Below are 19660 nucleotides of genomic sequence, written 5' to 3' on the forward strand. Positions count from 1 at the left end.
TGCGAAATTAAACAATGCCTCCGCAATTATCTCTATTAGATTTTGAAAAAATTTGTCGAATTTGTTTAAAATTAGACGAAAACATGATAGCAATTAGTGTAAATAACATAATTGAAATGATAAAGGAGTGTACAACAGTGCAGGTAAATCAAAATAATACAATTTATTGATAATGTTTAAAAAATTTTAATTTTTATACCATGTTTATATGAAATATACATAGTATGTTAAGTTTAGTCCCAAGTTTGTAACGCTTAAGAATATTGATGCTACGAAAAAAATTTTGGTATAGGTGTTCATAGAATCATCTAATTAGTCCATTTCCGGTTGTCGGTCTGTCTGTCTGTCGTCTGTCCGTCTGTCATCACGATTACTCAAAAACGAAAAATGATATCAAGCTGAAATTTTTACAGCGTGCTGAGGACGTAAAAAGTGAGGTCAAGTTCGTAAATGAGCAACATAGGTCAATTGGATGCAGCCGTAGGACCCATCTTGTAAACGGTTAGAGAGTAAAAATGTTCCTTATAAAAAAATAAACAACTTTTGTTTGGAACATTTTTTCGTAAACGTCACTGTTTACCCGTGAGAGCGCAAATTATGGCAAATTGTATAGTATTATATGGGTATATCAGTTATATGTATTTGTGACTGTGTAATCAACACAGTATATACATGGTATTTCAACAACTAACTCAGTCAATTCGTTTTTTTCACTTGTATTCTTTGCATTTAGATTTGGAATGAAGATGATTTACCACAACAAGTTTGTTGCATATGTTTAAAAAGATTGGAGGATGCATTCAACTTGAAGAATCAATCAGAAAATTCGGACAAAGAACTTCGAAAACTTTTAAACAACAAAGACACTGATTTTGAAAAAAATGAAATTCAGGAAACTGAAATAATTGAGAGTACAAATTTTTTATCAGATAATGATTATGATGAATATTCCCCTTCCGACCAAAATGAAAGTCCTGAATCAAGAGATGATTTCGAATTTGAGGATAATAATATTCAATCGGAAACAAATGATAATCTAGATAAAGAAAAACAAGTGCCGGAAAATAGTGAATGTGAAATTTGTGGTAAAACATTTTTAAATAAACATAAACTCAAAAAACATTTAGTGGCACATTCAAATCATCGTCCATTCAAATGTACAGTGTGTTCTAAAGCGTTCAAAGAGAATTTTATTTTAAATAAACATGTAAAAACAATGCACACGAATCCAGTACCTAAAGAAGCATGTCAAATATGTGGTAGATCAATATCGAAAACATCATTGTACCGACATTTAAAAACACATGAAAATCCACCATCTTATCAATGTACAGTGTGTCCAAAGAAATTCTTGGATGCGGATACACTAGAAAAACATTGTCGTCGTGTACATAAAAAAGAGACATCGTTTGATTTATATCCGTTTCTATGTTATATATGCGGTAAAGGATGTATTTCGAATAGTGAACTAACCCGACATATGAATACACATGAAAAGGAAGCGAAATTTAAGTGTTCGGAATGTGGTAAAGCGTATACCTCAGATGCTGGATTACGTAGTCATGTTAAAGGGTTTCATTTAAACGAGCGTCCTTTTGTTTGTACAGTGTGTTCAAAGGCTTATCCTACGAAAATTATTTTAAAACATCATATGCGAACACATACCGGTGAGAAACCGTTCAAATGTTTGATATGCATGAAAATGTTTGCGCTCAAATGTGTTTTAAAAACGCATATGAAAGTGCATGGTGGAATTTATCTACCTCCAACAGATAAGGATGCGATATTCGATAGTGAATAATTCCATACAAGTTAAAATAACTTCCAATTAAAAGCTTAGGTTAGGTTATGTTAGAGTGGCTGTCCTAAGGTGGGACACACTTAGACCATTGGGTCCGTTGTTATACTAAAGAGGGGTCGGTGGGACACACTCATCCCCGGCCATTACTCTATGAGCCATTTTGATCTATTTAGGAATGAAAGCAGAAGCGCTTTGACGTTAACGGACTTGGTCGTAAAAGAAAAGCTGGCTGAAGTATGTCTATCTCCTCTAAATAGACAACATACTCCTAGAAGATGAGCTATCGTCTTCTTCTCCTCCACACTGTGACAGCTCCTGCAATCACATTCAGAAACATTTCAAAAACGTTACAAAAAGTTTCATTAAAATCGGTGCTGTTTCCCAACTTTTCCAATAAATCCCGGATTTATTAACTGTACTATAATATAAACAAGAACAGAGTTGATTCGTGGAGTGCGCACATTTACAAGTAAATTCTCAATTCAAAAAAATTTAATTTTTAATTTTGTAAATATTTTTAAACAATTTTGTACAATTTTTTCATTTTCATAATTATTTTACCAGAATAAAGTATTTTTTATATAAAACTGTACTTTCTTAATTGTATCCTTATTATTGCATTTACTTAGCCAATCCATACGTTTTGATGGCATATTAAAGGTTCAAGTGTCCTAAAAAATACAGAAAAAAAAAACTAATTATGTGATGAAAAACATTATGGCTACTGAATTAGATTTTAAGGATTTCGAGAAAATTTGTCGGGTATGCACACGGTTAGCAGAAAAATTAACATCAATTATGTTATACAATATAATTGATATGATAAAGGCTTGTACTTCTGTAAAAGTAAGTCAAAAATATATTAATTTTTACAGAGTGTTTCAGAAAATTTTAAATGAAACTGCAAATAAAATTTAATTCTATTTTCTCCCCCCATATTAAAGTTATTTTGCATTCAAGAGATATCTTAACATTCATGACCCCTTCTAAGCTTATAATGCCAAAACTTGGTGGATCATTTAGTTTGGAATTGTATCTTACATTTTGAAGAGGGAAATTGTCTCTAACCCCTTCTCTGGATCCGTCCGTAAAAATTCGCAACTTTTTATTGTAGAATTGGCGAACGAAATTACCTAGAGATGGCTCTGGTGTAAATGCAATATGGCCGATATAGAGGATTTTCGTTCAAGTTGTCAAAATAAATTTTTGCATTTTTTTTTGTTTATTTGTTTTTTTAACATGAAGAAAGCCCTGGATATTAATATTGGTGATATATTTTATCTACTTGGTGGATCAGTAAGGCCGTTGATGGAAGGAGAGGCGCTTTCTCGTTCCAAAAACTTGTTTTTCTGTGGTATCCAATCGAAGCAAAATAATTGTTTATTAATCAAATCTTCATGTTTGCAAACGTCGAACATCACCGAGAAACCTCATGAGATCTAAATCAAAGTGTTTGTAGCCAATGACAACAAAAAAATCGAATGCTATTGTTCTTGCAAAGCGGGCGCGGGAAGCAAGTGCAAGCATGTTTTTGCGACATTGTGCGACAACTGACGCCTGTAGATCTTGTTTTCCCACACTGGGGAACACCACAACGTTTTTCATTTTTGATAATTTCCATCTCAACAACAAAAACATTCAGCACTTGTGTAGCTGTCAAAACTCAAAATCCTCTATAATAGTTTCACTAATCCTCGCTGCGCGGCGCCACCGTATCTTGCGATCGCGAATCAGAAAAAAATAAATTTAAAACCTTTTTTATTTTTGCTAAAACGCTATCAGTCATTTTAGTGACGTAATAATGGCAAAAACAACAGCTGTATATGTAATTATTATATGTATAAAGTTAATGGTAGCATAACTTACAATTACTATAAAAGCCATCAACAAATTAGTAATCAATCCATATTATTTTTGCCTATATGATGTCACATCATGGCGGCTCGTGTTTTAGGTTACGTGATATACAGATTAAAAATTAGGACTTTTACTCTATCCCCACATGACGTCATTCAATATTTTATTTTTGTAGATTATTCAAAACGATGAATTACCGCATCAAGTTTGTGAGATATGTTTAGCTCGGTTACAAAACGCATTCAATTTTAAAGAACTATGTGAAAATTCTGATTATGAACTACGACAAATCTATATAAAGAAACGACAAAAAGAGGAAATTACTATTGAAGATGTAAAACTTGAATCATACGAATGTAAATCTGAAACATCTGAATTGTTAACGGAACAAAATGAAAGTAAATGGTTTGAGGACAAACCAGAGCCAGAAGATCAACAAAATGATTTAGAAGACTACGACGAAATGGTAGAAAGTAAAGGAGATAACGATACAACCGATAGTGAAAATGAATGTTTAAGTAAACGAATAGAACGTTCTAAAAGGAAACTTGAAAAGACTGAAAAATATAATTGTGAATTATGTAAGCATACATTTGATGGTGTATGGCGATTAGGCGTTCATATGAAACGTATCCATAACGCCGAAGGAAAACAATGTACGAAATGTTCTCTGATCTGCTATCATGAGCTACATTTAGAAGCGCATGAACGCACTCATATAGATAAAAAATTTACGTGTGATATTTGTAACAAGAATTTCGCAAATTCGCGTAAATTAAAGAAACATAAAATTGCTCATTCAACCGATCGGCCGTATCATTGCACTCAGTGTGATAAGTCATTTAAAGAGAAATGTGTACTGACACAGCATGTTAAAAGAATTCACATAAATCCTGATCCACATGAAGTATGTCAAATTTGTGGAAAATCCGTGGGGAAGGCATCACTCGAACGACATTTAACCATACACGATAAACGATTAATGTATCCGTGCACGGAATGTCCGAAAAAATTCTTCAAGGAAATATCGTTAACGAAACATGTTCGTCGTGTACATCAGAACGAAGCGTTGCGATACATGTACCTGTGTAATATTTGTGGTCGCGGTTTATTGTCCAAAGCTGAGTTACGTCGACATTTATGTACACATACGGGCGAAAAACCGTTTGAATGTACGAATTGTGATAAACGATACAATGATCGGGGTGCTTTACGCAGGCATATTAAATCGGCACACTTAGATGAACGACCTTTTTCGTGTACTGTGTGTTCAAGGGCGTTTCATACGAAACTTATTTTACAGAATCATATGCGTAGGCATACGGGTGAGAGACCGTTTCCATGTTTAGTTTGTGGGAAGTCGTTTGGTTTTAAAACTGTTTTACAGACACATATGAAAGTTCATTCTTCGTAATTTAATGAAAATCTGTGGATTGGACATCAAACGGTAACATTCAGGTTCTGATCTAGACGGGGGGGGGCGAACTTTATTTTTAAGAATTGACATATGCAAATATGGAATCTGTTAACACGTTTAACGCTTTACGTGATAGTGAAACGGAGACTTTTCTCTTTTGATTTTGATTAATAGTAAAAGTACTGCTCGTAAGAAACTCGCGCTGATTACATTTAAGTTCAAATTTTATTTGATTTTCAAAAAATTTTAAATTTATTATACAATTTTTAGCTGACATTAAATTTTGAACTATATTTTAACTTTGTAATAATAGTTATCCGATTTAAAAAAAATAATAATGTAAAATTTTTTATTATGTGATAAAATAAATTCGATTTTTTAAGAAAAAATTAATTTTCTATTCTTTTAATCCAATTTAAATGTATTTTATGGAAAAACGGCGCCGCTTATTATAATTGTTTTATGGGAAAATATTTCTTATGCTTTTAAATAATTAGCATACCTTTAAAAGCACTTCAATATAGGATTTATATGTTTAAAACATAAATTCTAGAATCTTAAGGAAAGATGATTTTTGGGGGACGTCCTTAAAGAAAATACAACAAAAGAGCGGGAAATTTTAAATTTACACTGGTTGACAGATATAATGTTACGCCATTTTTTGTAAATAAACAATTTGCAAATTTGACTTACGTCTCTACAACTTTTTTAAATGTGAATACAACTTTGTATCAAATAATATAAAATATTCTAAAGAAAAAAATGTCAAATACATTAACAATTAGTGACTTTGAAAAAATATGCAGGACATGTTTAAAATTTACTGAAAATTTAACATCAATAACATTATTAAATATTATTGAAATGATTACAGCATGTTCCTCCGTACAGGTAATTTACTTGTAAACAAAATTTAATAGAAAATATTTATTTATTATTCGAGAGTTTTTTATTTTATAATGAAAAAGTTTTCTTTATTGTATTTGAGACGCATTAAGACGTTAAATAATATTCGTTTCGAAAGGATTTAGAAATTGTCAATCTTCGAGAGGGATGATAGTGCGCCATTAATTAAGATTACGTAAGAAATTGTAAATAAAACGCGAGTAATACACACTTTCTTGAAATAATAAGTTAATCTAAAATAAAAAATAATAGGTTCTTCAAATCCCTTCCCTGAATCGGGTCCTAAATCACCCTAACAAACAATCAAGTGAAATTTACATAATTTAAAAAACCCCAACAAATTTTTCGGATACGGAACCCTAAATTCGAACTTGAAACATAGCTAAGAACACTCTCCATTAAATTAACTTTCAAACAAAACCAAAAAATCAAAATCGGTTGATCCAGTTTAGGCGCTACGATGCCAGAGACAGACAGACACAGCGGTCAAACTTATAACACCTCTTTTTCTTAGTTCGGGGGTCAAAAAATACTTTTAATGTTTTAGAGTTTTCTGATTATTAAGAAGATTTTTATTTGAGTTTGACTTTTTTAGATTTGCCCAAATGATAATTTACCAAATCATTTATGCGAATTATGCGTAACGCAATTACAAAATGCCTTTAATTTCAAATATTTATGTGAACAATCCGACACCGAATTACGAAAAATCATCGAAAATACTAATAATAAAACTATCGAAATTAATGAGAATAAAATTAAAATAGAAACAATAAATTTTGAATTAAAATCAGATCCTGATTTATCGGATGAAATTAAAGATGAATTATCTGATGAAAATGATCAAGATGAAAATAATGAGAACGCAGAAAATTTAAAAATCGAAACTAAATCAAAATTATTGATAAAAAAAGCACAAAAAATTTATGAATGTGAAATATGTAATCATAAATTTAGTGAAACATGGAAATTAGGAATACATATGAGAAAAACCCATAATGCAACTGGAACAAAATGTAATTATTGTTCATTTATTTGTTATCATCGAATTCATTTAGAAACACATGAACGATCGCACATCGAAAAAAAGTATTTTTGTGATGTATGCAATAAAGGATATATTAACAAACGGAAATTAAAACATCATCAAATTTCACATTCAAATGAACGACCATTTCATTGTACCCAATGCGATTTATCATTTAAAGCACGATTTATTTTAACAAAACATGTAAAAACCGTTCACGTGAGTCAAGCGTGTGAAGTATGTCAAATATGTGGTAAAAATGTACGTAAAACATATTTAGAACGACATTTAAAAATCCACGAAGAACGCTCCCCATATCCGTGTACAGAATGTAACAAGAAATTCAGTCTAGAAAAATCACTTGAAATACATTTTAAACGAGTACATCAAAACGAACAATTAAAATATCATTATTTATGTAATATTTGTGGTAGGGGAGTTGTTTCTAGAGCCGAGTTGAAACGACACTTGAATGCGCATAAAGGTGTAAAACCATTTGAATGTGATATATGCGGTAAAAGTTATGGACGTACAGGTGCTTTGAATCATCATAAAAAAACTGTACATTTAAATCAAAGGCCGTGTGTATGTCCAATATGTTCACAAGCGTTTCATTCCAAGAATATTTTACAGAATCATATGCGTAAGCATACTGGCGAACGACCGTATTCATGTTTAGTTTGTGGGAAATCGTTTGGATTTCGATGTGTGTTAAAAACGCATATGCGAGTTCATGCCACTTAGAAAAAATGAATCGATTAAGTTTTAACTATGTTTGTACAAATTTAATACCAAAATAAAATATTTTTTAATTAAAAAGTTGTTTTTAAATTTAATCCTGTACGCATAAACATTGATTGCTTTTTTTGTTTCTAAAGTAATTCCATGATGACGCTTGACGCTGGCTTTGAGCGTCAAATTAGAAATCCACCTAGCTGAAAAAAACAGAACTATGCCCAGCTAAACACTGTTAAGCTTTTTATTATTTGACACTGCTAAAGTTTGTTTTTTCATCCAGATGGCCTAAACCGGCCTAAACTGACCACGTGACTTTATTTGACGCTCAAAATCAGCGTCAAGCCTCATCATGAAAATACACCTTTATAATCAAGCGTCAGTTTTTAAATAAAAATTGAGTGGACATAATGGGAGGCGAAATTTTATTTTTAATAGATTTACCCAATTACAGCATTATTAGTGCAATTTTTATTTAAAAACCTTTTTTTTTTAATCTTAAGAATCTGAATCCATTAATGAATAACGAAAGCGATTTGAGTTTACGCATGATTTTTACGTATGAATTCTTAGTGTATAATGTCATTTATTAATTTTTTTAATCAATAATTATCATCTGTTTTTAAAATAATGGAAGTAAAAATATCAGATTTTACAATAATTTGTCGAGTTTGTTTAAAACTACCAGATCAACCCGTCTCGATTTCTTTATTTCAAATTATTGAAATGATGACAACATGTACTTCTGTTCAAGTAAGTCATAACAAAAGTAAACAAATTACTTGGGATTAAATACGAAGCACGTGATATGCGTCCTTAACAAGTAAACTAAATTTCCAAATTTTCATCCTCATTTTACCCCCTGGAAATATTTGTATCTGAAATTTTTGCTAACAATTTAATACAGGATTGTTTAATAAGATGTTACCACTTATATCTTATATAGTTTGACGTCTACCCTGGTTGGCTTTAAAATAAAAGAGGAAAGAAGCAGCTTTTAAGAACAAAAATGCTACATCCCGCCTCTCTTATGAAGTTAGTAGGAATGCCACAGTTAGTCTACAACGACAGAAAATAAAAAATTATATAATCTACCACGTTAGTAATAATATCTTACTGAACAACCCTGTATACAAAATACGCCATATTTGCCATGAAATTACATATATGTAATTCTCCTATATTGCCAGTATCTTATGCCCTTCTATAGAAGTGATCGCCGAAAACAAGCGAGACAAAGCAAAAGGACTTTGTAAGTTATGCATACTTGCATCGGAAACGCGCCTTCTTTTTCTACTGGGCATTTATTGGTTATTGGCCTTGAAATGACGCATTCGTAAAACATAAACGGCCCTGCGTCGGCAACGTGAGAGGCACATATCGTCTGCACCGTAATATTTTCGCCCGTACCCATGCAGGTTATAAAGAAGGGGAACGATCGCTACGTGTTAAAGCATTAGCGCGCCTGTCCCTGAAAATTTGTAGAATTTATAGTTCATTTTTCAGCCACCAGCCGCGCTGTCATCATTAAGTAGTATCTGCGAAGTTAGCTGTTTATGAGTACAAGTAGATGAAGTTAGTTGCATAATGTAAAAATTGATATATCATTTCAAATTAGCGCACAACAGCCCGCTTTTATTGATACAACTTAGCGATCGCAGCGCCTCACTTATTTTATCCATATTTCGGGGACAATATTTTCTATAGCGATCGTTCTTTATAACCTTCATGCCCGTACCTCTCACTCTACTGAGAATATAAGAGTATTACATACAGGGTGAGTCATTGTAATCTATACACCTAAATATCTCGTTTTGTAGTTAACCAATCAAAAAACAACTAGTTCTTCGAGTTTCTTTAATAGTCAATTAAGATGAAATTTCAAAAGCGAGCGAGGTCTTACTCCGATTCGCATTTGGCCGATTTTCAAATGCTGTGCCGTGCCTATCACCTTTTTTTGAGGGCTGTATCCGCACTTGATTGATTCTGATAATTAATAATCGAATAATAATTTCTAATCCAAAATTGTTCCAGATTTATGCAAATGATAATTTACCAAATCAATTATGTGAAAATTGTTTTATCGAATTACAAAATTCATATAATTTTAAACAATTAGCAGAAAGATCCGATCGAAATTTACGAAAATTATACGAAGAAACTCAACAATACGATGATCAAAGATCTGAATTGGATGATGATAATCTCGATTTGGAAAGTATTAAAAATGAACCACACGATAATCACTCGGAAGATATTAAATTTGAACGAATTAATGAAATATCTAAGTTCAAATATGAAAGCGATGAAGATACAAAACCCGTTGAAGAAGAAGAAAATAAAAGAATTCATCTTGAATGCGACGAATGTGATTTTACATGTGAACATCTTCATCATTTAGGATTACATATGAAACGGTTAGTTCAATTAAACTAAATGTCTAAAAGGACAAAATTAATGCATCTTTGAAATTTTTCACAGTAGTTTGAAAAAACTATTCTATGGTATCCATTTTCTCCAATAGTTAGGTTTATTTTGATCACAAATTTGAAAAATATGACCCAAATTTAGTAGGATTACATACTTGGTTTATCATAATTGGATAAAATTTGGATGTTATAGAGCAAAATTTAATTTTTTTGGAATCTGATGACGTCATAAAGTTAAAAAATTCGATTTTTTTGATAACACAGACATATTTTATCCGATATTATTGGAATTTTTTTTGAAATCCACTAATTTTAGGTCAATCTTTTTAGTTGTGATGTTAGTTTTTCGCTAGCTATCACTTATGTGCTTAATTCCGGGACCAGGACTTCACATTCTTGAAATCTATTAGAGCTTGGTTAATTTTGTTCATAAATTTGAAAAAAATGACTCAAATTTAGTAGGATTACATACTTGGTTTATCAGAATTGGATAAAATTTGGATGTGATAGAGCAAAATTTAAATTTTTTGGATTCTGATGACGTCATAAAGTTAAAAAATTCGATTTTTTTGATAACACAGGCATATTTTATCCGATATTATTGGAATTTTTTTTGAAATCCATTAATTTTAGGTCAATCTTTCTAGTTGTGATGTTAGATTTTCGCTAGCTATCACTTATGTGCTTAATTCCGGGATCAGGACTCCACATTCTTGAAACCTATTAGAGCTAGGTTAATTTTGATCACAAATTTGAAAAGAATGACCAAAATTTAGTAGGATTACATAGTTGGTTTATCAGAATTGGATAAAATTTGGATGTGATAGAGCAAAATTTAAATTTTTTGGATTCTGATGACGTCATAAAGTTAAAAAATTCGATTTTTTTGATAACACAGGCATATTTTATCCGATATTATTGGAATTTTTTTTGAAATCCATTAATTTTAGGTCAATCTTTCTAGTTGTGATGTTAGATTTTCGCTAGCTATCACTTATGTGCTTAATTCCGGGATCAGGACTCCACATTCTTGAAACCTATTAGAGCTAGGTTAATTTTGATCACAAATTTGAAAAGAATGACCAAAATTTAGTAGGATTACATAGTTGGTTTATCAGAATTGGATAAAATTTGGATGTGATAGAGCAAAATTTAAATTTTTTGGATTCTGATGACGTCATAAAGTTAAAAAATTCGATTTTTTTGATAACACAGGCATATTTTATCCGATCTTATGGGAATTTTTTTTGAAACCCACTAATTTTAAGTCATTTTTTTCAGCTGTTATGCTAGTTTTTCGCTAGCTATCAATTTGTGCTTAATTCCGGGACTAGGATTCCACATTCTTGCAACAACTTTCTGATATAAAGCGTTCATCTAATGTTATTTATCGAGTTTCATGCATATGTCGACTTAAAAAACACACCCTGTAAATGGGGAAGAGCGTCAAGAGTGGCAAATATTATTTTTTCCCGTAGTGGCTAAATAGCTAGATTTTAATGCTGAGAGGTCGAATTTTTATACGAAGTTATTACAATCTAATGGTCTGAGTACAATCGCAGGCGTTCCGAAGTTCTCATATCACTTCCAAGGACCTCTGTTCCCAAAGTTGTTGCGGCTATCACAGGACACTGGCTGGGTGGCAAACATGATGAACGCTTACGCCTGGCAGTGTATTGTATCACGACTACTGCAGGAGCTGTCACAGTGATGACGAGGAGGAGACAATGTCTCGACTTCTCTGCCACTGCCCAGCTCTTGTCATGAGGAGATGGACTTACTTGAGCCAGCCTCTCTTTGACGACCTCTCCGACCTAAAGTCAGTCGACGTCAAAGCTCTCCTGCTGTTCTTAACAGCTCCAAATGGTTCATGGAATAGTGGCCGGGGATGGGTCAACCCATTTACGGTATCACAACGGACTCTATGGTCTAAGTGTGTCCCACCCCAGGACAGCCACTCGAATCAAACCTAACATATTACAATCTAATTGACAACTGTGGAATATTTCAAAGATGCATGAATTTTATCTTGATTATGATGACTTTTTATTTAATTTTATTGTACTAGGTATCATCAAACTAAAGGCATGCGCTGCAGTAAATGTAACACTCTATTTTATCATCCCCAACAATTAAAACGACACGAAGACATCCAATTATGTTCGAAATCAAAATTCTGTACAGAATGTAACACGAATTTCAAAACCAACAATAGTTTATTAAAACATTCGATTCTCGTACACGGTACAGATAAACCACATAAATGTTTCCAATGTAATAAAAGTTTTAAATTGTATACATCATTAAAATTACATGATCGTTCTATGCACATGCGCAGTAATGATGTACGTACACCATGTGATATATGTGGTAAACGAATATTAAAGCGGGAAATTAAACGACATTTAAAAATCCATAAAAATGATCGAGAAATGATTAAATGCGAGCAATGTGATAAGAAATTCTTACATCAATGTTCGTTAAAAATTCATATACAACGATTTCATGAGAATAAACCACGTGAATACAAGCATTTATGTACGATTTGTGGTAAAAAATTTGGTACACGCTGTGATTTAGATCGTCACGGATCTGTACATCGAAATGATCGACCGTTTGAATGTCCACAATGTGGGAAAGGTTTTAAATTAAATCATAATCTTAAATCACATATCAAACAGATTCATATGAATATGAAAAAGAATAATCGGATACCGTGTAAAGTGTGTGGTAAAATGATCTCGAAAACGAACATGAAACCACATTTACAAACACATAAAGCTGTCCGTGACATATATAATTGTACACAATGTTCGAAACAATTTCTACATCAGTTATCGTTGGAGCAACATATACAAAAGTTTCATGAGAAAATCGTTCGAGAATTTCGACATTTATGTAATATGTGCGGTAAAGGGTTTAATACACGGGCCGAATTAAAAATTCACATGTTGTCGCATAGCGATGAGAAAACGTTTGCATGTCAAACGTGTAACATGAAATATAAAACGATGCATGGGCTACGATATCATGTGAAATCGGTTCATTTAAATTTGAAACCACATCCGTGTCCGATATGCTCGAGACATTTTTCCACACGGAGTGTTGTTGAACGTCATATGCGTACGCATACTGGTGAGCGACCGTTTGTTTGTGCTTTATGTGAAAAATCGTTTAATCAAAAAAGTACGCTAACGACACATATGAGACTTGTACATTCTACGTGAAATCAAAAACGAAGCATTTTCTGCCATTGTCTTAACTCTCAACGGGTATTCAATTACGAGAACTTTTTTCAAAGACATTTGGATGAGAAAATCTATTACCAGAGTTTTTTTCACGAGAATTAAGGAATGCGAGAAGCCTATCTTGATTACTAGAACTATTTGCGCAGAACTTTTTAGGCCATTCGACTGTGCTAGCCTGAAATAAACTAGACCGCAGTTTAGAATGGTGGTGAAACTCCTGATACGGCACTGTTGCGTCGATTGAAGTACCACCTCTGATGATCTCTAATGACCCCATTTGTAGGGCCTGTATGGAGAACGATGAAACCTCCATACTTGTTACATACTCCGGCAAAACAAGCGGGGCTTCAAGTTATGAATGTTTGCGATCAAGACCTTGGATCCATCAATCCTGGAAAAAAATCCGTGCGGAGTAGGTGTGGGCTTTCTGCATACGTCTGGCCTCGATAGAATCCTATAGCTTCATCTCTTACTCAGAGACGTCTCACTTTCGAGGTTATTCTCCAAGAAGGCACAGAAGTTCCTTGGACTAGGTGCTAAGGACCCATTTGCACTGCCTATTAATATGAGGGAGGTCTGATGGATTTATCAATGATGCGAATAGTCCAAGATAAAGGGTGAGAAGATAGGAGGGGCTGATGGATTTACCAATAAGGTGAATAGAGAAGAAGACAAAGTATGGCAGTGGAAAAAACCTATACAGATCAAAGAGTTGAAGAAGATCCTCAAAAACCTAACGACGTACGCCTAAATAATGACAAAGTGAAACAAACTAAGTAAATTTTAAAAGAATTAAAGACTGTTGTCTCGAAAATAATTGAAAGACATCGAATAATTGTGATCCTAAGCCTCGAAGAAGTAGATGCGAGAATTTGTGTATAATAGAGAATCGTTGGTATTTTAGAATGCACTTAGGGCACCATCTAAACTTAATCTACTACGGCCTGTAACCATGGAAAAATATTTTATTTTATTAATTCCTGTGAAGTAATGTCAGTAATTACAAATCAATTTAGTTGAATTAACCGTATTACAAGGATCTAGTCGTCTGAAACCAGAGAATATATGGTTTCAGTCTGAAAGCATGCGAGAAGATAACTGGAATTCATAAATGTGTGCCAAGCTGCCAACATGTGCAATAAAGATGGGATAGTTTTTCTCTCTAAAGGGAAAACAACTAAAAATTAATTTGCTTTTTATACACAAAATTTACTTTTAAAATAAAATATTCCTTTTTATATCGATTTATGATGTAATAAAGTTCAAGGCCAAAATAGAAACATTTTAAGTAAATAAAAGAAGTTCTTGTTATTTAAAATAAAATTTTACATTAAAGTAGGAGTTGTTTTAGTGGTTTGAAGGAGACTCTCTCAGAAAAACTGCATTTTTTTCGACATCTTTAAAGCTTTACACACCTCAACCGCCTTTCTAAATTGAGCTAGAGAATTTCATTTCAATAATATCAATGAATATACAGTTAGAGTCACAAATTGAGACTATTCTCTTGCGTGGTCTCACCCTGTGATCCTCGGATTAGTCATGCCTTCAATAGGATCGAGTTAGCACGGGTGCGGGTTTTTTTGGCCCTAGCATTCACCCTGTCATTCTTAAAAGCACAGTTAGTCATGGCGGATGACAATAGCAGCACTCTTCCATAAAAAACTTCTTACGAGGGGAATGAATATTATGATTTAATTGATAAACCTTGCCGGAAAAAATATTTGAAGAAAGAATAAGTCTGAATAAGTCTTAGAAACTCTGAAAAAGTCTTAGGAACTCTGAATTTCTCAACGTTTTTAGACTGTTTAATCCAGAGTTATCCAGGCCTGATATAGACTTGCCGATTGGCATAATATAAACGAAGTCTTAGGTGTCCTCTAGTTAAATTCTATTCGTTGTGTGCATAATCATGGTAGGGACAATAAAATCGATGCCAGCGCTTCCAGTGAAAAATTTTGGCGATAAAGGAGGCTGTTATGACTTATTTGCAGTTCTTTACATGTTAATGTTATAGAAAATGTCTTATTAAAATTATTGAAAAAGACTAATTAATTAAACTTAATGCATTAAAAATTGTGAAAATAAGAAATCAAATTGCACAAATATTCTTTTTCAAATGTAAATTATCATAATTATTTACTTAAATTTGTGAGACAATTTTCAATGTAAGTCATAAATGCAATCCATACAATTCTATAATCAAAGTAGTGTATCGTTGCCATGGAAACGCCTCCAATAAAACTCACGCACGGTGCGAATACATTAGGTAAGCTTTATTTTGAGGTAAATATGAAAGGACCTGACTAACGGTACATTTTTAGGCATGTAAAAGAGAATTACCATCATTTTTTTCCTATTTTAATGTAAATTAAAATAAATAATATTTAAAGAAAGTTTAACTCACTTTCATGATTCTTGGTGCTGAAATCGAATCAACATGATTTCTAAATTACAAAATACCATTAACTTAAAATAAAAATCACACAATGGATATTAAAAATGTATTAAGTAAAACAGATTTTATAAAAATATGTCGAATTTGTTTAAAACAATCCGATAATTTAATATCAATAACATTATATCAAATTATTGAAATGATAAGCACATGTACTTCAGTAAAAGTAAATCATTGTGAAGCATGTCCCCTCAAAAATTAAACTGCAATACTTTATTTAAAAAATTTATTTTCTTTTCCAGATATGGATTCATGACGAATTACCGAATCAAATATGTGCGACTTGTTTAGATGACCTTCAGAACGCGTTTAAATTCAAACAAACCGCGGAATCATCAGACATTGAATTACGTGAAATACTTCAGAATAATATCGAAATCAATGATTTCGATGGGGATGATAAATTATCGATAAAAAGTGAAATTGAAGAAGTTCCAACGATTGAAGAAAAATTAAAATATTCTTGTGATGAATGTAATTTTACCTGTAATCATCTTCAACATTTAGGTTTACATAAAAAACGTTATCATTCCGCTAAAGGTGAACGATGTAAATTATGTAATTTAGTATTTTATCATAAATTACAGTTCGAGACACATTTAAAGTCACATAACAAATGTAAGCATTGTAATAAAGTATTTAGAACGTCTAGTAAATTGTTACGTCATAGTTTAGTACATGCTACAAATCGTACAAATTCTTCAACGGATGAACGTATCCCTTGCTCCGTATGCGGTAAACATGTCGTAAAACGTCATATTAAACGGCATTTAAACGTACATAAAAATAATCGCGATTTAATAAAATGCCCACGCTGTGATAGAAAATTCTTACATCAGAGTTCAATTAAAACTCATATACGTCGAGATCATGAAAGAATCGCACATGAATTGAAATATTTATGTAACACGTGCGGTAAAAAGTTTAGCTCACGTATCGGACTCGAACGTCATAGTGTAGTTCATAAACCAGATCGGCCGTATGAATGTACCGAATGTGGGCAAGCGTTCAAATTAAATTTTTCACTAACCAAACACATTAAAACGAAACATAGCAATATCAACGTGTACCATGTTCGAATCCCATGTAAAATTTGTTCGAAACAAATATCAAAAACAAATATGCAAACGCACATGAGAATTCATAAAAATAATCGAAATCTAATAAAATGTTCACAATGTTCGAAAACATTTCTACATGAAATCTCACTGAAACAACACGTTGAACGTAAACATGAGAATATTGCGCGTAGTTTAAAACATTTATGTAATGTTTGCGGTAAAGGAGCTGGCTCCCTGGCGGAATTAGATTTACATATGCGTACGCATAGCGATGAGAAAACATTCGAATGTGATAAATGTGGCATGAAGTATAAATCACGAGCGGGTTTAACGCATCACGTTAAAACGATGCATTTAAATATAAAACCGTATACGTGTACGGTGTGCTCACAACGTTTTGCGTTACGTGCAACTTTAACGACACACATGCGTACACATACAGGTGAGAAACCGTTTAGTTGTGTTATATGTGAAAAACCGTTTAGTCAGAAATCATCGTTACGGACTCATATGAAACTTGTACACTCAAATGTGGTTTTGTATACGGATGTTAAAAATACTAATATCGACGATTTAAAAAGTCTTTAAATCTTAAATGAAATTCCATTGTTTATCGCTTCAGGAAAAACCGATAAATTAAACAATTACCTAAGTCACAAAGCGTGAGGTTCGTTATTTAATTTACCCATTCTGAATGAGTCGTTATATGACTGGTGGAAGATTAAGTCTGAGAAACTCTGAAAAAGTTTTAGGAACTCTGAATAACTCTGAATTTCTCAACATTTTTGGACCGTCTAATGTTTTGAGATAGCAAAAGCTATTAAAAGTATCATGTATGAGAGACTTGTATCATGTAAAATTGTAATAAACTAGTTATTTGAACAAAAAATATTAAAAATTTGCTTACATAACTATTATAGTGAACTTATAAATATTCCCGAGAGGTGGCACTAAAATCGGTTCTACACGCAACAAATAATTATACACAAAAATTATTTCAATTCTTTAATTTTTTATTTGAATAATACTTTTATAAAAATATAAAATATTTTAACTTAATTAAACAACATTTAAAAATATATTTATTATTTAGTTTCTCAAATTATTGGTCAATATACAAGGTCGTAGCCAGCCTTAGGATCCCTAAGGATAAGGAAACGAATATCTATTTTAAACATCCCTGTACATAGTTTAACTATAATTTCGGTGGAAACTCAAAAACTACCATTGAAATTTTAGATTGCTATAGAATCTAGTTGCCCCCTTTCCTACTTGCGTCATTGTTGTTCCGATATGTCCCCCTAATTCCCAGTATCCAACCAAATATTTGGACTATTTGTGGTACGCATTAACTGTGACAAATTAATTGTTTCATTCACTATGTTTGTGATACAAACCATAGAGCTTCTCACGACAGTATCATCTTAAGGCTACCGGCTATGACATGTATTTGAGCATTAACTGTATCTTATATTATACATAACTAGTCATTACTTTGAAGTATGATTAGCTTAGTCTCAAGCTTTTATTATAACTATTTTTTGTAGCTCTATTGGATATTATTTCATTTTTGTTGCCTTGAACATTTTTTATTGCATTTGATAACTCTGAACTGTTGTTATTACGAGTGTTGGTTGAATTCTAAAGTTTTTAGCCCTTGCGTTCAAAAATGGAACACTATTACAGAAAACGGAGATATTCAATACAAAATTTTAATTGAGATTAAGTAATGTTAAATTGAAATCTAGTAATATTTGATTATAACACCCAGACCCTTGGTATATTTGGTTGTCAGCCACAAAATGATACTGCCGTGAGACGCCGTTACAAGTTACTTAAAAATTGACGGATTAAAAGTGTAATATTATAAAGTGAGAAGATTGGTTCAGGAATTCAAAAATAAGGAAATTTTTATTCTACGATTTCAATTTATTTATACAGTTACAAGTTGTTAAATTATAAAGGTGTATTTTCATGATGACGCATGACGCTGAAAGTGAGCGTCAAATTAAATCACGTGTCCAGTTTAGGCCGTGCTGCCATCTGAATGAAAACATTCATTGATGAATCAGTTTATGCTGAACTAAATTTTGTTGAAAAGTAAATGTTTTATTACAGATATCACATGAAAATGGTTTTTCTCCACTATGAATCCTTTTATGCGCAACTAAGTTACATTTAATATTAAATGTTTTTTGACAAATATCGCATGAAAATGGTTTTTCTCCACTATGAATTCGTTTATGTTGAACTAAACTACGTTGATAACTAAATATTTTATTACAAATATCACATGAAAACTGATTTTCTCGACTATGAATCCTTTTATGTTGAACTAAATTACTTTTAACATTAAATGTTTTATGACAAATTTCACATGAAAATGGTTTTTCTCCGCTATGAATTCGTTTATGTTGCACTAAATTATGTTGATAATTAAATATTTTATTACAAAAATCACCTGAAAACTGCTTTTCTACACTATGAATCCTTTTATGTGTAACTAAATTACTTTTAACATTAAATGTTTTATGACAAATATCGCATGAAAATGGTTTTTCTCCACTATGAATTCGTTTATGTTGCACTAAATTATGTTGATAATTAAATGTTTTATTACAAATATCACATGAAAATTGATTTTCACCACTATGAATCAGTTTATGTTTAACTAAATTATGTTGATAAGTGAATCTATCGTTACAAACGTCACATGAAAACAGT

General features: G+C 32.0%; 5 protein-coding genes across 5 annotated transcripts; all 5 read left to right on the top strand.

Moving 5' to 3' along the window:
• Positions 1-13: 13 nt before the first annotated feature.
• LOC123305044 (zinc finger and SCAN domain-containing protein 12-like) lies at positions 14-2256 on the top strand. The gene is made up of 2 exons (XM_044886648.1): positions 14-143; positions 734-2256. Exons 1-2 carry the CDS (start codon positions 15-17, stop codon positions 1799-1801), a joined length of 1197 nt encoding a protein of 398 aa, XP_044742583.1. The 5' UTR covers position 14; the 3' UTR covers positions 1802-2256.
• A 200-nt stretch (positions 2257-2456) lies between these two features.
• Positions 2457-5280, top strand: LOC123305043 (zinc finger protein 501-like). The gene is made up of 2 exons (XM_044886647.1): positions 2457-2647; positions 3834-5280. The coding sequence occupies exons 1-2, from the start codon at positions 2507-2509 to the stop codon at positions 5070-5072; spliced, it is 1380 nt and encodes a 459-aa protein (XP_044742582.1). The 5' UTR covers positions 2457-2506; the 3' UTR covers positions 5073-5280.
• A 1683-nt stretch (positions 5281-6963) lies between these two features.
• LOC123306204 (oocyte zinc finger protein XlCOF19-like) lies at positions 6964-7752 on the top strand. The gene has a single exon (XM_044888119.1). The coding sequence runs from the start codon at positions 6964-6966 to the stop codon at positions 7750-7752; it is 789 nt and encodes a 262-aa protein (XP_044744054.1).
• A 2092-nt stretch (positions 7753-9844) lies between these two features.
• Positions 9845-14718, top strand: LOC123305046 (zinc finger protein 235-like). Its single transcript, XM_044886650.1, has 2 exons — positions 9845-10160; positions 12241-14718. Exons 1-2 carry the CDS (start codon positions 10153-10155, stop codon positions 13397-13399), a joined length of 1167 nt encoding a protein of 388 aa, XP_044742585.1. The 5' UTR covers positions 9845-10152; the 3' UTR covers positions 13400-14718.
• Positions 14719-15842: 1124 nt separating this feature from the next.
• LOC123290380 (gastrula zinc finger protein XlCGF57.1-like) lies at positions 15843-17898 on the top strand. The gene is made up of 2 exons (XM_044870528.1): positions 15843-16041; positions 16118-17898. Exons 1-2 carry the CDS (start codon positions 15907-15909, stop codon positions 17522-17524), a joined length of 1542 nt encoding a protein of 513 aa, XP_044726463.1. The 5' UTR covers positions 15843-15906; the 3' UTR covers positions 17525-17898.
• Positions 17899-19660: the final 1762 nt, after the last annotated feature.

The sequence above is a fragment of the Chrysoperla carnea genome, chromosome 1 (assembly GCF_905475395.1).
Source record: "Chrysoperla carnea chromosome 1, inChrCarn1.1, whole genome shotgun sequence".
Lineage (NCBI taxonomy): Eukaryota > Metazoa > Arthropoda > Insecta > Neuroptera > Chrysopidae > Chrysoperla > Chrysoperla carnea.

Coding starts and splice junctions, on each gene's coding strand:
- LOC123290380 (XM_044870528.1), top strand. CDS start 15,907: ATGGATATTAAAAATGTATTAAGTAAAACAGATTTTATAAAAATATGT. Junction 16,042..16,117: donor GCACATGTACTTCAGTAAAA/GTAAATCATTGT, acceptor TTTCTTTTCCAG/ATATGGATTCATGACGAATT.
- LOC123306204 (XM_044888119.1), top strand. CDS start 6,964: ATGAGAAAAACCCATAATGCAACTGGAACAAAATGTAATTATTGTTCA.
- LOC123305044 (XM_044886648.1), top strand. CDS start 15: ATGCCTCCGCAATTATCTCTATTAGATTTTGAAAAAATTTGTCGAATT. Junction 144..733: donor AGGAGTGTACAACAGTGCAG/GTAAATCAAAAT, acceptor CTTTGCATTTAG/ATTTGGAATGAAGATGATTT.
- LOC123305043 (XM_044886647.1), top strand. CDS start 2,507: ATGAAAAACATTATGGCTACTGAATTAGATTTTAAGGATTTCGAGAAA. Junction 2,648..3,833: donor AGGCTTGTACTTCTGTAAAA/GTAAGTCAAAAA, acceptor TTATTTTTGTAG/ATTATTCAAAACGATGAATT.